Genomic DNA, 17,578 nt, shown 5'->3' with positions numbered 1-17,578 from the left:
CAACATGAATGTGTTTCAGGAGCACTTGTTTGCGTTAATGTATTTGTTGAATCTCCTCCAGACCCAGAGCCTCATACAGAGCGGCTCCGGTCCATGAAGCGTCTCCCAATGTCTCGGCTCGCTCACGACCCACACAGCTCATCATGTGCAGGAAAATCATTTTGAGCCCCATGCAATAGATCCAGATGTTGTAGTTACACGGCATGGCCACTAGGTGACACTTGCTTCCATGCCCAGCGCTCTTCCTTCAGGGGATCACCAATCACGCTTCAATCAGTCATCACTAGACCTCATCAGCTTGGACAGCTTGTTCTACAATTCAGCCATTTCTAAACATCCTTACCATTAAAGTGTCATCCTTCATATTTACCATGTTCTTCTATAAACCATCAGAGTAGGCATTTAATACATTACCCAAAAGAAGAATACAAGGCCTTCCAAGACCAGCTTGAGCAGGAGATCCACCACTGAGGTTAGCAGACTGTCCTTATACCAGCTGGTCAGTTTCCCTCCTGAAGCTGCAGCTAAGACGATCTTCAGGACAGAGCGATCGGGACCGTGAGCTCTTTTGGAGCTCTGACAGGGTTTTGACACATGACTCGGTGTAAACAGTAAAACGTGAGTAAATGTAGTATTTAAACTAACAATGAGAATACAAAGCATACAGTAAACCTTAAATGACACAAATGAATGAGACAATAGTTTGATTAAAATAATAAACATTTATATAGATGCCTGCTTATATTTTGAGTCTTTCTTTTAAAAGCATATTATTTCAAACTCAGCGTAAATGAATAACATGAACGTAACACATTTACATGACTTTTACTACACTTTGGGGTTCCCCCCCCCAAGGACTTTTCCAGGCCTGGAAATAACCATTTTAAAATTCCATGACTTTTCCAGGTTCTCCATGACCGTATGAACCCTTCTGGCCCCGCCCATATAATGCACATTTAGATGTGGCGATACATTTCTGTTTAATCAGTCTGCAAACATCACTGCTGCATCCATGGATGCTTAAATACTTTAAATCAGATGAAAGCAGAGTCATTACAAAACCTCTACCACTTCTCACATCATGCCATTAAATCCTAATGCAGCATTCATAACCTGCTCCATCATAGTGAGACCTGTTGGATCTTTTGATCTCCTGTGATGAGTAATGAGTCATTAGTCATCCCACAGAGGAAGCATGTGGTTCAGTGAGCTGTTTCACTTGTCAAAAACATGCCACACACTTTATTCAGGAAACACTGATAGTTTTTAGTTACAGTAATATATGGACCTTAAAGGTTGATAACGCGTACACATTTGCCATGTGCACATCAGCCTTCTCTGAAGATGTCATGGGGGAGCGGTCCTCTAGTGCCCACAACACACTAGCTCTCACCGCGTGCATCGGCCCTGAGGGCTCAGCGTCCGTACACAAAGAACGGGTTACGTTTACGGTCCATGTGCTGGGAAAGCATCCGACACTGAGAGGCGGAGCTGGACTTCCTCTCAGGAGTCTTCCTTCTCTTGATACCTGGAGCACCCAAATCAAAATGGTCAGCAAAAGATCACCCAGCAGCACCAAATGTTCAAACCACACCCACAATGATTACCTGCAGTGTATACAGGTGAAGAAGACGGTCTGTCCTTCATCTGCAGACCTCATCTGCCTGGTGTGGTAAACCATCCCCTCTTTACTGCAGCGAGAGCAGCGCCGGTCAATCTGTAGGGAGCAGGAGCTCATGAACACGTTGCGCACGCACGCACGCACACGCACGCGCACACGCACACACACACACACACACTTACCACAGGGCCCTTCAGCTCAGAGGCCTCCTCGTCCTCGACCACAGACAGCTGCTCCTCTGGGTTGAAGGTGACAGTGGAGCGGATCTCCTGGCCGGAGAACTCTGGAGGGTCAAGAACAGTATAATCAATGCCACAGGCGCCGTGATCGAAGAATAACGTTTGAGATCAATAGTTTGCATCTGGGATATCTTTTGTATAACGGTTCACAGGGAAGTGTGTGTTTTTTATTTATCATCGCTTCTCAAAGGCCCGTTTCTGCAGGGTCTTTTAACAATTATCTTGTTGCACTACAGAGATCCAATCCAGGTTGTTGTGATCTTTCCAAAAATATATTTTCTTGAATGCATTTCTTCATAGGTGGTTGTGATGTCGTGCTCAATGGAGATGGATCCGCTAGCAGTTAGTGAACACAGCGCAGCACACGGAGGGAAACCAGTAGAGTGGAAACCAGTAGGGGGCAACACTGGTACCTGCTACTGGGATGCAGAAGGAGCAGCGGGGGCAGCGGACCGTGTCCTGCACTCCGGGAAGTGGGAGGACGTTCCCACATTCAGAGCAGAAGTTGGGATCTCCACCGAAACAAGACATCTGTGTGAGAACAACAGGATGCAGTTACCAGCTGGAGGCGGGACCAGCAGCTGACTCGAGTCAGACTGGTTTCATGTGGACTCATGGTTACAGCTAACACTGGGACTTCACTTGTTTACATTCAGGGGGAGAGTCACGCTTTAAAAGTGCTCTTAAAGTCCTGAAGATCAACTTCACATTTGTGTGTATATATATATATATATATATATATATATATATATATATATATATATATATATATACATACATACACAAAAGTGAAGAGAGCACGTGGGGGAACGAGAGCCAACCAGAACAGTTCCCCTTGTCTCGTTCAGCTACGTCATCACGCTCCGTGAGGCTCACGCGCATCGGACTTTACTCACCGGCTTCAAATAACACGCAGTTTTCCGCGAAAGGACGAGACGTCTGCGGGGCCTCAGGCTGCGTGGAGCTTGGTAGTCTCAGGCTGCGGAGAGATGCGGGTCTCAGGCTGCGGGTCCTTCAACTCCTCCCGTCGCATGCTGTGACGTCATCCTGCGGGAGCGCGCTGTCAGAACGCGACAGTTCGACCACGTGACCCGACACGTGACCCGACCGGCGCGGTTTCAGGGGTGTGTCTGCAGATAAATCCTTCTGGACTAAAGTCAGTGTGGAGAAGAAATAATAGGCTCGTTCGCGATGAGTCAGTTCTGCGCAGAATCAATCGGCGCGCAATGCATGCCGGTTAGATTTGTTTCCGACTTGCTCCCGACTTGCTCTGACGTCATGCACACGTGGTCAACGATACTCTCACGAGACCAAGTCGCCGTCGATTTCAGAGTCAGCCGCCGCAGTTGCTTTCCAACGACTGCGTGGCCCAGTGCATGATGGGAAACGCCTGGCTGTCGCCACATCAGAGAGCTGATTGGCTCTTAGATCTGACAGCAAACACCACGTGTTGTAGAAAATTCTTATTTTATGTGTAGTTGTAATACTTAACGCTGGATTATTAACTATTAGTCTCATGTTTGACCTAAAAACATTTCTTGTGTGGTTGTTAATACAAAATCGTATTTATACAACACACATCAAAACTACTAGTAATGTATTTCACAGGCAGACATTAAAAGACCAAAGGATGCAGCTACACACTCATTTCTACATAAATATATATATATTTATAAACACATATAATAAATCCAAACGTGATCTGTAAACTACAAGTAAACAAAAGTTCGGAACTAACAGGAAGTCATTTTCCCCGTGACTTCCTGTGTTTACTTTGAAGGCAGCTGACAACTGTCCGACTTGATTGCAGTTTTTTGTCATGCCTCCTGCTGCTCTCTCTGGATTCCAGGCGAGGCGCAGCTCTAACGAACGAGCCTAATAATACATTTGTGGTTTTGTGAGATCAGTTTTTAAATGCTTTCAACAGTTTGTTTATACATGTAACATGTTTTTGATGAAATGTAAATTATTTTATAACACATATTTGCGAATTTCTTTTACATTTATTTAATCAATAACTGTGTGCACAATATAACTTTATGAAACTTATTCTATATGGGTTTTATTTACATTTATACCTAAATACTATTTTATTTTCAATGAAGTCGTTTACATGAAAATCACTAAAAACATTTGTGAATCCTTCTGAGTGCTTTTATTCATATTGAGTGATGGACCTCATATGGACTCTTCAGCCTTCAGGACATAAAGAACAGACTGCAGGGTCACCAGGGTCAATAGCTGTGGCTTCACGTCCAACAACCTGCAGACAATTCGGAGGATGAGATCATGTTGGTGGTCCTGACACACGGTGCAGAGGATCCACAGCTGAACGCTTTGGAGGAAGCTGGCAAGTGGACCTTGCGTGAAGATTTGATTTGGTCGTTTTAAAAATTTAGAAAAACAGTATCAAACCAGAAAGGAAGACATTGATACTAGACCAGTTCCAAACAGATGAAACATGAATAACTGAGCGTTTTAATATTCCCATCAGTTTACATGAACTACAGAACCTTCAGGAACCCAACTGTTCACTGCAACTAGGACTCCTGGTACTGGACTTTATTTAAAATTCAAACTAGGAATTGAATGTGGAGCAAAATGATTATTTGACCAGATTCAAAATGGAGTGTAAGTGCTCAGAATGTTTCTGGAACCTTTTCTTTCATTTTACCACCATGACAGCAACCATCTGAGAAGTCCTGTGAGGGTCTTTGCGATCGGACAGCCGAGGTGTAGCAAGCTAAGCGCTAAAGGCTGAGCAGCGCTCCGCTCTGCAGGAGGACTTCATTCCACTTCCAGGTTGTGCGCTGAAGAGGCCGAAGGAGAAGAAGTCCTTCATGTGTTGTTGTCAATGGCAGGAGCTTCAGGACTGAGGGTCAAAGCGCTGTCAATCAAAGAGGAACCGCTTCAGCATGTAGGCAAATATCAAAATAGTTGATTTTATTTATATAGTATTAAAGTTATAAACACATCAGGCAGTGGTTGTACACATCACCATACAGACATGAGACTCAGTCGACCCTGTGGATAATCTCCCAAAGCTAATTACAGTACAGTGATAATCCCTCCAGCCACTGACAGCTTCCTGTTGCACACACACACGCGTGTGGAACAATCAGTGGTTCTTTAACAAACCTAAGATGACATGAGTCATGTCATTACAGCCGGCCCTGTGTCAGGGCTTCAGGGGATCACCAGTCACGCTTCAATCAGTCATCACTAGACCTCATCAGCTTGGACAACTTGTTCTACAATTCAGCCATTTCTAAATATCCTTACCATTAAAGTGTCATCCTTCATATTCACCATGTTCTTCTACAAACCATCAGAGTAGGCATTTAATACATTACATTACCCAAAAAAAGAATACCAGGCCTTCCAAGACCAGCTTGAGCAGGAGATCCACCACTGAGGCCTCATGAACTGATCTGAGAGCAGCAGCACCTCCGCTCCTCCCACAGCTTATGCCTCTGCTACGTCCTAGAAACACTCAGGGTGTCGGTCTTACTTTCTGGCAACGACAACATCCTCTCATTATTTCCTAAGCTTCCACAGCCGAGTAAGCAGCTGTGGTCAAGTGGGATCGCTGCCCTTCCTGTAGGCTGAGTCAGCTCATGAGCTACGGGAAACCTTCTATGTGCACACACTAATGTCAAAACAAAGAGCGTTACAAGTCAGCTGATGGAAGGTCATCTTGTGAGTGGAGAACTACGCATGTGAAGTCATTGAGGGGAGTGTGCACTGGTCCACAGGAAGATGTCTGCACCTCCTCCTCTCTGGATGAGGTTTGTTTTAACTGTGTTTGCTGCTTTACTAAAAAGATTTCAATCTCATGGTTAAAACCCCGGTGAAATGATGTCTTTAATCGTTAGTGTTCATACGATGACTTTGTTCAGCTTCTCATTTAGCTGTTGCTCACACGGCCTCGGGTTAGTTTATGGACGTGAACAGAAACATAATCTGGAGAGTCGGATCAATTTCAACAGCTTTCATCAGCTTTGCTGAATGAAAACAGATGAACTGGTTCTAGAGATGACCCCTCCCTCAGGTGGATCTTCACATCACCGACACTGAAACAGATCACATTTTTCCTGCTACCCAACTGCGTTTATAGCTGCTGCAAACACGTGACGTTCAGTTATTCACAGGAATCAAACCCCCGACCTAAATGGGCCCAGAAAGAAAGGCACGTTGCCAATGGCTGTTTTGAAGCAGTGTTTAAGGTGGAATGTTCTTGCCCTAAACCTTGTAACTCTTTGTGAAGTGTGTGTGGCCGTCTAACCAGCTGATCCTAACATCAGTGCTCCGTCCCGTCATGAGCCGCTGGTGTTCTTTGGTGTGAGATGGTGTTCTCGCTCTGAAGGCGCTCCTCTTCAAGACGTGCCTGTAGTCTGGATCCCGCTCTCAGCTCCAGCTCACGTCGTACTGCGTCCAGCCCTCTGGTGGAGCCAAGAACACCCTCCGACCCCGGTGCAGGAAGTTCACCACGCCCCGGTAACCGGTACGAGGAACTCCAGATTTCAAGTCGTCCATCACCCCCAGGTTTCGAGAGAAGACTTTAAAGCTGTCCCGGCTGGAGTACTGCACCCTGTAGGGTCCGGGGCCCCGCAAGCTGCCCCCCTGCTGCAGGTCCTCGATCTTCACCAGAGGGGCGCTGTAAATCTCTTTTATAAACTTTTCATCATACTTCTCTTTTAGCAAATAAGACAAATCCTGTTTGGTAAAAGGCACAAATTCAGTGTTGAGTTTAATATAGCGAAGGTACTGGTCGAAGAATTGACCTAAACTGACGCCTTTCCGGCCAAAGGTGATCGTCCGGGAGATTTCGGGCCGGATGCAGGAGCGCTCCTTGCGTTGCTCCGGTTGACGCATCCAGTCGTCCCAGAAGGCCGAGGGCCACTTGGGCTCCAGTTCGTCCCACATCTCCTTCAGCAGCATCCAGCCCAGTCCGGGGAAGAAGTCTGTTCTGTAGAGCAACCCGGCTCTGGAGGGATCTACCAAGGCGTCTCTGCCGTTGTCGTTCCAGGCAGACGCACACCACAGGGAGGGGTCAGCGCGCAGGATCGGGTTCAGGGCCCGGAAATACTCAAAGAAGTCCGGGGCCACCTTGAATGAGGGGGACAGAAGCAGAGAGGTGAGAAGTGATCTCAGGAATCACCGAGTCAGTTCAACAGCTAAAACACTCCTGTGACTTTGGGCGGATTTATTTAAAATATCATTTGAAAACATTTGATTCTCTCCTCTCTCCACTGAACAGCCTTTAAAGAAAGCTTTGGCCTTTACTAGGATTCATCAACTTAGAGACTGACATCTGGGAACGCAGCAACATGCACAAACACAGAAAGCAAGTGTTAAGGGAGGCTGAAGAGGGAGCCGTGTTTCCTCCTTCCTTTTGGGGTGTCAGCATGTTCCCAGCTTCCAACTTGCTGAGTAAGATGTTATTGGAACAGGAGGTTAACTTAAATTGACCTTTGGAGAAGTAGACGGCCCTTATGCTTCTCAGGTTTTTATCAGGATTGAGCACAAAGTGTTCCAAAGGGGGAAAGCTATAATACTCTAAATACTAAAACATTGTTTACTGTACATTATTAAATAGTTAACACTGATGCATCAATGGGCATTAGTGGAAGTATCATGTTACCGCTGCAGCTGTTCAAGTGGAGCAACTTTAGCTTTGTGGTTCCCAACCTGTTTAATCTTCACTTTCTGTTTCATAAGCTGCTCATATCTTTTGTTTTGTCAAATCTTAATCTGAAAAGGCATTGGTTACTGCAGTTGTCAAAGAAGTGAAGTATGGCTGCAACAACAAATCCATAAAATCCAATTATTAAAATAGTTGGCAAAGAATTTCATTATTGATTCGTCGTGTCGCGCGATTATTACACCACTCAATAAGTCAGATGTTTGAGCGAGGAAAGCACACGGCTACCGGATCATAACGGGGAACGTGAGGTCTTTGGGGAATAAGGCGGGCTGGTAAAGGTCTTCTGAGTGAGCCTCGTGTGCTTCATGGAGACATGGCTGCCCAGCTTCAGGCCTGTTCAGCGGACAGAGACGTGATACTGAGCGGTGAGAAGAGAGGACTGCAGTGTGTGTGAACGAGAGGTGCAATCCCACCGTGTGTGTTCTGTAGCCCGAACATTGAACTGTTAGCCGTAGGGAGTTCACGTCTGCCATTGTTGTTGCCACCATGAGCTGACACTTGTAGTGTTATGTGTATAAGATTAGGAGACCGTTGTATCCCCGGCTAACTTCATTAGCTCAACATTAGCATAACACCGAGACTGTGACTGACAGGTTCGTACAACTACAAGTGTGGACTGAACACGCCCACCTCTGACATCACAGACACCTGATCACTCCGCTCTGTATGTCAATAAAAATGTACCATTACATCACAACACTGAGGAAGCAGTGGACACATCCTCTCCACTGTGTGGACTGTGAGGCAACAGCCTGCTGCTGTTCTGACCATCTGGTGACTTTAACCACACTGGACAAAGCTCTGCACACTTTTCTACAATATGTCAACTGCCCCACAAGGAACAATAACACTCTGGACCTTCTGTATGCAAACGCTAAGGATGCATACAGGTCTGATCACGACCTGGTCCTGCTGACACCCAGGCATGTTCCTCTGGTGCAGAGGCTGTCTGGGACCACCAGGACTGTTAGGAGGTGGTCTCAGGACCAGGACTGCGAGGAGGAGGTCTCAATAATCAACAGATTAATCGATTCTTACAATAATCGTCAGTTGCAGCCCTACAGTGAAGCGAGAGGAGGAATACAAAGTGAAATTTCCCTCAGATGTTGTGGAATGGATTAATTGAAATGGGAAGATGTAAGTGAAGGAAGCTACACGTAGCTCAACATTGTACTTCAGTACTGTACTTTAAATTAGACTCTAAACCCAGAGAAGGAAACGCTCTGTCCCTGCAACACTCATCTCCTCCCTCATTTCCTGTCATCGCTCTACTGCCGACATCAAGTATCAGCCTGTTCCACACACAGCCCCACATACCTAAACATGCCGTGTGGTAACTGACTGGAAACCAGTCTGGGCTTTGTGACACTGAGTGTTGAGTAATGGTACTGGTGGGAGTGCAGAGTCATCATTATGAGGAGGGGACCATGGGACCAGCTCCTGTCGTCATTAACCCACATGTGAATAGAAGCCACATGGAATTGCACTTTCACCATGGAGAGGCCATCCAACCTTCCAACCTGCATCATTACAAACCGTCTACAGCACGGTGCCGCCCTCAGACTACTTCTCCTGCTGAGCCCAACGTGAGCCAGCAGGCCTGCAGCCTCTGGACTCGATGAGCACATGAAAGCATGAAAGCATGTGACATCAGCAACGCTTCCATTTGATGGGATGGTGCAGTCATAATGGGGTCTTGTTTGAATCTATGACTCTTTGGGAAATACTGGTATGTGCGAGATGGGTGAGAAGATGAAGTGTGTTATGTAGAGAGCTGGATATGGTTAGCCTAGCTTAGCATATCGGCTGTAAGCAGGGGTAACAACTAGCCTGGCTGTCCAAAGTAGAGCTGAACCTCAACATTCCTTTGCTGGGTTTCTGAAGGATCCTCCTCTGATGCTCTGCTGAAGGGTTCTCCCCTTAAAGCAGTGGTTCTCAAGCTTTATTTGTCACGCCCCACTTTGGAGGAAGAAAACTGCAATAATAAGAAATTACTATTTTTTGGCAAACAGAATAGCTTATTTTGGCTGCAATTGAACCACTCCTGTATAGTTAGCCTGGGTTGACTGTGGCTATCTATTATTCACAAGACAAAATAGTTCCATGAATACACAGATAGACAACACACTGATGAGCTATTCTGTTGTTGGCGGTTAAAACAGGTTTGCTTCTCAGGCTTTAATTGGCTCGTCTACACTGAGCCGATGGCCATATATCCATGTCACTACCAGGGAGACACTCCAAGCATCATCTTGATCCATTTCAGCTAACAGGACTGGAGGAGATGTGGCTGTCAGTTTGCAACAACACCTAAAACATCGTCAGCAGCTCTCTCTGTCCAGAGCTGCAGCTTAGCATCTACAGATAAATGTGATTATTGAAACTTAAGACAAGATAACGATGTTCCATAGCGGTCTCATCACTGTCAGTCATTTTGATTATTTCCTCCTAGCTGAGAGCAGCGTCTCTGTTTTTCCCGGTGCATTGCATTATGGGACAGTTGTGTCTGTCAACACTACATTCCTAAGTCAATGTATTATGTCTACAGCCATTTCTGATTACATTCAGTACTGTAACCAAAGCAAGATGAACACATTGACAGTGATGAAACTGATCCCCATGGCAAAAGAGAATCACAGCCCAACTCTTTTTTCTGTCTTTTCATGCGTACCAAGACTTCCAAGTTGTTTCTCAGCCATCTGCCTCCTTCTTTAAACTTTCTCTTCCTCGACTTCGTTCTGCTACACTTGAGGATGGCTGGCTGTGAAACCTCACGGTCGACTTTGTGGCAGCATGGCATGGTTTACCGATGCCTACATCAACCACTGGACACGCCACAGAACTCTGAGTCTTTACCGTCAAACTATCCAATAAAAGCAAAATGACACAATGAAATGCCGACTGTAATGTGTGGTAAGGTCTGAGAGCACTCACCTCCAGGTCATCTTCCACTATGACCACCGTGGACTGGGAAAACGTGTTGAACACCTGGTTAAGTGCCCAGTGGTAATGTCGGGCAATTTTGTAGTAGCCCTGGAACTTCCTGTGCTCTGGTCGGACTCTGATGTCCGACAGGTCCGGTTGTCTAATGTGCGTCACTTGATCTCCATACGAGCCAATCACGCGAGCCGTCTCGGCATGACCGCAGTCCTGGCTCACAATGATTGGGAATAGCGCTGGAGAAGGGCGGTACTGTATCAGTTTGTCGAGGCTCCGTTTTACCGTCACTCTGTCACAAGCGATGACCAGAATGGGAATGACGACTTCTGGGCTGGCAACGGAAGTCGGCAAGTTATCGCTCTCACCGATGTCTTCCTTCATGTCAACGGCCTGGTGCTGGTCTAACTTAGTGTCGGAAGCTACTGTATAAACAGGCTTCTGTGTAGGTTTTACTTGAGTTTGGTCCCTATCGTCCACATTGTCTTTTAGAGGGAGTGGAGTCGTCAGTGGCTGGTGGACAACCTCTTTTTTGACTTCTTTAGCATCCTCAGTTTCTCTTTTCCCGACGTCTTTCTGCCGAGCCCACACCGCCCTGTGACTTTCAATCTGCTTCAGTAGCTCTTTCTGGGTCTCTAGTTGAATTTCAACCTCCTCCGCCAGCCGGATGACCTCGGCGGCCAGGTTGACCCGGTCTCCATTCCCTTTGCCCACGGCCCACTCCTCCTTTCCTCCTGGTTCGGCTCCAACACCTTCTCCGAGGCGGCCGATTGGAGGACGACCCCAAAGATAAAGTAGAAGCAAAGCATTCCAGGCAACAAACAGGAAAGCACCGCATAGTATAAGGGAACCTTTCTTGCGAACCATGGCCCACTGACACGTGAGAAGGGATGGGGATGTGGAAAAGGCTGCAGGTAGGGAACAGGTGATGGAACCAGAGTCAGACTCCTACAGACTGAGGTGGCAATCTCACATGGGCCAGAAGTTGATATCTGATCACATTGTAATTTTTTCAAATTTAAGAGTCATCCTGTTTTTTGGTCGGAAGGCTGTCAGGAGGAGAATAGTCCAATTCAAAATGAATTCACATGATCCTACTGTGGAATGCACGCATTAAAATCCTTTTTGAAAAAGGGAAATGGGCTGAGATAGGACACGCAAAGTCAGGCAAGGGGAGGTTGCAAAAGTGCAGATGAAAGTAAAAAAGGGGGAAGTAGGGTCACTTTGGGTTGAGGGGATGTGACTTCTTGGATATTACCCTTCAGCCATCCGCCTGAAAACAGAACAGCAGAACAAATGATCAGCAGAATGAATGCAGCTCATTTGAGTGAGCAGAAAGAAAAGCACTTTACAGACATGCACTGAATTGTGTAAAGTTCTGTACACGTGAATAAAAACAGTCATCGTCAGCAAAGGCAACCACAGAATCATTACGTTCTCATGTCTGTTTGTGCAGGATGTGCAAACCAACCAAAAGAGACTAAAAAGTAGGGTTATGTTATTATATTTTGTCCTACAGGTGTGACTACAGGTCTGTATTAGTAAGCAATTAAACAGGAAGCACACATCACAAATGTCGAGGAGTTTCCCAAGTTTAAACCGCCGCTTCTGCCGAGTGAAGCTAATGCGGAAGGGTCTTAAAACCTGCATTCTCTCTCCTGACCACCAGGGGGCGACTCCTCTGGTTGTATAGAAGTCTATATAAATGACTCTACATGATGTTCATTTAGTAGATTATGGTCATTTAGAGTCAAAGAGACCATAGAGCAGGGGATGCTTTAGGGCGGAGCTACAAGGTGATTGACAGGTCACTGCAGCTACGTCACTCCTACGCATTCCAAATATGGAAACTTCAGTTTATTAGTTGGCGAAATTGCCAAATTCGAGGCTTCAAAACGGCAGTCCACAAACCAATGGGTGACATCACGATGACTACATCTACTTCTTATATAGTCTAAGGTTCAAACCAGTGAGTAAAAGAAGTCAACTTCCAAGTAAACTTTAGCTAGCGTTTATTAAGATATTATGTTGTGAATTATTACTTAAAATAATCGTGATGTTCTACTAAACAGGTACTGGTCCCTGCTATAAACAGGTATCTGCAGAATGCGTAGACAACGGGACAAGAGGTTGCTATTGGATGCCTTTTGGGTTGCATTGACCAATCACAGCGGGCTTTGGCTGCATGCAGGTAAATGGTCTGCGTGGAGAGCAAAAAAGACGGAACCCACCAGCTATTGTCCGATGACGATTTAGTTTGTTTTATCTACCTTCTTATTCCGAGAAACAATTTGGTCGTAGATGTCATCTCTCAACTCCAACTCCATTATCAGGTTTCCAGTTGGTAATCAGACTGTAAACATTGACCGCCGCACGGCCGAAGAGGAAGTCTGGACCCGAGTGTTATTCCTTATCTGGAGATCCACTGGCTACACCAGAACCAACAATAACTTTATGAACAACCAAAATGTGTCTCGCTGATCGTAGCACATCAAAATATCAAAAGACATGCATGTGTGGTCAGATTCATAATCGTGTTTACTTATTTTTGATCAGATAGTCTTAGATCAAATGTTTTACCATTTTTGACCATATTTTATTCACAGGTATCATATCTTAACTAGTTCAGTACATTTCAACCAATACGTTACATATGGCGGTGTAATAGCATGTTTCAATAATCTCATACATACACACAACCCTTCATTGTGTGGATGTTTATGATCACATGGGCGTTGCAGCTCTTCCTGTTTATGGAGTTAGGATGTTTCTGTGCAGAGACCACCTCTACTTTATCAGTGTTCCATTCCTCTTCAGGAGGAGGATACACGTGGCATTTCTGGAAGCTCAATATGCTGACTAAGCACTTTATCCGACATGCTCACAGGATGTCCTGCTCATCTCATATGATGCTCAGGCTTTCACTGAACAATGTGTGAGCAAAGCTGTCGACCTTTGAGCTGATCATGAGGATTCTTGTAAAAAGGGGAATGCCGTTTTAATTTTTATTCCCTTCGATCAACAGTTCAGATTGTGTTTATGATCATGATGATTTACTGTTCTCCACTGAAGGAAAAAAAGGGAGGTTACTGCATTCTCTTCCTGCCTGCCAAGGACATTGATAAAAGCGGTGACGGGAGCGGAATTCAAGCCCCTAATAAATGCTGTTAACAAACATGTGGGATATCTAAAAATATTAAGTCAGCAGTACGATTAATCCAGATGACCAAATAAGGTATTTACAGACTTGGTTGCAAAAGACTTGGTAAACTATAGATTTGTACGGAAGCCTTGAACTGCACAGGTGTGTGGTTACATGTAGCCAGCCTTCAGCTCTCAGATATCATAACTAAAATATAACCAATGGTCAAGTTGAAAAGTCAATCTAGTGCTGACACAATTACTTATTAATTACTCATATGACCCAACATTTAAAAATGTGTGCATTCTCTGGTTGCCTCTTCTCCAGCTGATTAATGCCACTGCAAACTGAAAAGCCTATCTTTGAGTTATGGACTGATCAGACATCTAAAGAAATCCCTTTGGCTCAGGGGAACAGACCATGAGTACTCACAGTTTGATCATTGCTCCAAACTCAACACGTACGTTCCCACGGTGGAGCAGACTCTTGCTGTCACTGGTTATGGTGGCTGAGAGTTAGCCAAGTAGCTCGTCCTCTCCCCAGCGGCTTGTTCAGCTCAACTTATGAAACCAGTTAAGCATTAAAGCATGGAGGAATTAGCAAGCTAGCAATCTTATTAATTGTGTGGATAAAGCACTAACTTGTTAATTTTGTCCCCCTGTGTTTTAACGTTACTATTGGGTGGGCGGGGAAAGAAAAAATAATCGATACAGCATAGTATCGCTATATTTTGCGTTCCGATATTGTATCGATACACGGAAGCCAAGTATCAATCTTTTATTATATCAATTATAAACCTTTTGGTCCTCGAATAATTAAATAAATTGCCTTTTCAGTCCACTAGATGGTGCTGTGTTGTTCTGAGGTCAGCAGAGGTCACGGTCATGGCGTGATGGGAGGAAGTTGGTCAAAACAAACATGGCGGCATTACAGAAAGAAATGAGAAATGCGCCGTCCGCGTTTAAATCAAACGTCTGGACCTGTTGCTCGAAACACGGGACTACATGCGCGACACAGAGCTGGTCAAAGACATAAAAAAGGAGCATAAATCAAACTGGCTACAGGTCCTCTAGCGCTGTCATTCAGACACACTTCCTCGCGTGAAATTCACCGAGCTGTGTGCGGCTACGGATCATATGATGAACCCAGACACGAGGGCGGTTGATGTTCCGACGTTTTGGGGATTTCAACAACAAGTATAAAGCAGAAAGAGTGGTTATTTTCATGGTGGACGGCGGAAATGAGATAAGCCCCGCCCCCTCTCAGGCACGTCCCAACTCTGTAGATTGTTCAGTTTGTCAGGTGCAACATTTATGAGCGTTGGTCAGTTTGTCCAATTTTGCTGCAATAAAACATATTGAAGTGAGATGAACTGACTGAAAACTTTATCTTCCGAGATGAAATATGTTGACAAAGGTGACAATCTGCGGTGGAAAAAAGGGAATAAATCGCAATCCTCCATATATCGCAGCATCGTGATAGTTTCGAATCAGGACTCAAGAATCGTGATCAAATCGAAGGCCCTCTGGTGACTCCCACCCCTAGTTACTCCTCCCCTGGTCGTTTTAGTCGTTCCCGTCTTCCTCTCCTCGTGACTTGCCGTAGTCGTCGGTTTAGTTTTTACAGAAGTTAGGCCGCTTTAACGTTGCAATGGTAGCGGTACCACTGACCCCCTGTGTGTGATTGATTGGGAATGTACCTTCTACTCTTATTCTACCAACATTCTATTCTATGGTTTACACCAGCTCTGCTTCAGGAGCATCCTCGGCCCATACTCATGCTAAGTGTACATGCACTGTGCTGCTCGTTGCACTATACACATATACACATTCAACGCTGAACCATTACACTGGGAAAGAAGCAGAAATGTGAAGCTCTAAGCTACCTTACCTGAATAGTTGATACCAACTTGTTTGTAATTTAGCTGTTTGGACCTTTAAAGTCGCGCTCCATTTAGTGTCCAACTAGTTTTTACAGTACAAAGTCCACTTGTTCCCATGAACAAACAGACCACAGTACAAATGCTGAAATGCTTGCACAGAGCTGGTCAGCCCAACTACAACAAGAGTGTCAACAGTGTGTGTGAGACAGGAGAGGTCTCCTTCTTTGCTAGACTTTGAGAGTGAGGGATAAAGGAGGTCACACCGACTCCACAGAAGCGCCTCTGCATTAGAAAGCCTAAACCAATTACTGCTGATAAATATAGGCGTGCAGTAATCTTGTGTGGTGGATGTTTGACGACAAGGAACCAACACCTTGCTCAGTAAAGACTCTTTGGCTCTACACGCTTTTAACATACCATGCCTGAACCCCCACATATTCCACATTGTCTCACCGACTGACACATAAGATGTTTAAAGAATAGCTGATGAGCCGGTTGATGACAAGTGGCTGTTGTTCAGGTTCTGGATGATCCAAAAGGAATCCAACGCTCTTCAGCCATTAGGACGCTCACTTCCAGCCGTCACATACTGGAGATCCTGTTTATGTGTCAGTGATACATAATCATTTTAAGAGGATTCTAAAACTGGTCCTAAGCACATGTACACAATTCTCAGTAAGGCCCATTTGTGATATTAAAAAAGGAAGTAAAAATGTAACCTTCATGAAGGTTAGAATATTAGATTATTGTGATATCAACAAGGTGAACAAGTGAATGTGTGTTACTACAGAGTGTGTGTGTGACTACCGAGTGTGTGTGTGTGTGTGTGTTACTACCGTATGTGTTACTACCGTGTGTGTGTGCGTTACTACCGTATGTGTTACTGCCGAGTGTGTGTGTTACTACTGAGTTTTCAAAGACTGGATAGACTATCTTGACAAAGGAAGCAGCAACATGAACACGTTGAATCCGTTTACCTTGAACAAGACCACAAAGCAGCACTTCAGACACACAGTAGCTCTGGTCCAGCCAAGGAGAGGAGTGCGGCCATGAGGGCTGTAGTCCTCAGAGGAGCTGTAGTCCTCAGAGGAGCTGTAGTCCTCAGAGGAGCAGGCCGGGTGTGTAACGGGGTTCAGAGCCAAACGAATCAAGTCCACAGCCGAAGACAGTAAGCAGACGTTACCTGAGCTCGAGCAACACGTCTCCTCCCTGTACGTTACAGACTGGACAGGCTGAGCAGGGAGGGACCTGTTGCTCTCTGTTCTTCTTTACCTCCTCCTCCTCCTCCTGTCATCCAACGTGGAGCTGACTGGTAGGGTCACACGGAAGAGTCTGCGGCAGCAGGCGCCCTACTGGGGCGGCAGCCAGCGTCCCGCATGCCTCCGCTGTGGAAAGGCAATGAGCACCGGCCGACCAGGCCTCTGAGGTGGCTGACACTAAATCAAACTGTGTCCACGTTGCAGAGCAGGTCGGCCGAGGTCTGTCGAGAGGAGCCCCAGCTGGGACGCTTCACGGGCTTCTCTGACGCCATTAAGCCCGCTGTCACCCAGCTGGACTCAACCCCTCGCACTACCGGGGGTCTGACGCGCTAGCTAACCAGACATGCTGCTAGCTAGCGAGCTACCGAGCTGCAAAGGTTATTCGCATGCATGAGCTGCCCTGAATCGACGTAGCATCTGAATCAAGTCAACTCACCTCCAACATTCCGTCCTGAACGAGTTGGTCCGACGGGGTCCGGGTCCGGACACACGGCTCATGGCCAGCTGCAGCGCGGACCGGCGGGCTAGCAGGCAGGCTAGCTAGCTAGCTGGCTAGCTGCCACCTGGAGCCCCTTGTATTTCCTTCGTTGTCCCGTTCACAGCGCATCTTCGTGCTGCTGCCGAGCGGCTCCAGTGTCCCTGCCCCCCACCTCTGGGTGCTCTCTATCCACACTGCTGCTAGCGGGCTCCAGTGTCTCTGCCCCCCACCTCTGGGTGCTCTCTATCCACACTAGCTGCTAGCGTGGTCCAGTGCCTCTGCCCCCCACCTCTGGGTGATGCTAGCGGGCTCC

The 17,578-nt window shown here is 46.1% G+C and overlaps 2 protein-coding genes across 2 annotated transcripts; both read right to left on the bottom strand.

Moving 5' to 3' along the window:
* Window positions 1-739: 739 nt before the first annotated feature.
* polr1h (RNA polymerase I subunit H) lies at window positions 740-3,008 on the bottom strand. Its single transcript, XM_079232111.1, has 5 exons — window positions 2,757-3,008; window positions 2,274-2,391; window positions 1,804-1,904; window positions 1,608-1,717; window positions 740-1,528 (listed from the first exon to the last, which is right to left on the bottom strand). The coding sequence occupies exons 2-5, from the start codon at window positions 2,389-2,391 to the stop codon at window positions 1,504-1,506; spliced, it is 354 nt and encodes a 117-aa protein (XP_079088237.1). The 5' UTR covers window positions 2,757-3,008; the 3' UTR covers window positions 740-1,503.
* A 1,778-nt stretch (window positions 3,009-4,786) lies between these two features.
* Window positions 4,787-11,389, bottom strand: mgat1b (alpha-1,3-mannosyl-glycoprotein 2-beta-N-acetylglucosaminyltransferase b). The gene is made up of 2 exons (XM_079232194.1): window positions 10,502-11,389; window positions 4,787-6,969 (listed from the first exon to the last, which is right to left on the bottom strand). Exons 1-2 carry the CDS (start codon window positions 11,369-11,371, stop codon window positions 6,268-6,270), a joined length of 1,572 nt encoding a protein of 523 aa, XP_079088320.1. The 5' UTR covers window positions 11,372-11,389; the 3' UTR covers window positions 4,787-6,267.
* Window positions 11,390-17,578: the final 6,189 nt, after the last annotated feature.

Source organism: Taurulus bubalis, assembly GCF_910589615.1.
Source record: "Taurulus bubalis genome assembly, chromosome: 16".
In the NCBI taxonomy this organism is placed as follows: Eukaryota; Metazoa; Chordata; class Actinopteri; order Perciformes; family Cottidae; genus Taurulus; species Taurulus bubalis.
Note: the sequence above shows the minus strand (reverse complement) of the source record. Positions and strands in the feature narration are given on the sequence as shown.

Coding starts and splice junctions, on each gene's coding strand:
- polr1h (XM_079232111.1), bottom strand. CDS start 2,391: ATGTCTTGTTTCGGTGGAGATCCCAACTTCTGCTCTGAATGTGGGAAC. Junction 1,905..2,273: donor CTTCTGCATCCCAGTAGCAG/GTACCAGTGTTG, acceptor TTGACCCTCCAG/AGTTCTCCGGCCAGGAGATC. Junction 1,718..1,803: donor CTGAGCTGAAGGGCCCTGTG/GTAAGTGTGTGT, acceptor TGCTCCCTACAG/ATTGACCGGCGCTGCTCTCG.
- mgat1b (XM_079232194.1), bottom strand. CDS start 11,371: ATGGTTCGCAAGAAAGGTTCCCTTATACTATGCGGTGCTTTCCTGTTT. Junction 6,970..10,501: donor TAGTGGAAGATGACCTGGAG/GTGAGTGCTCTC, acceptor CCCTCATTCAAG/GTGGCCCCGGACTTCTTTGA.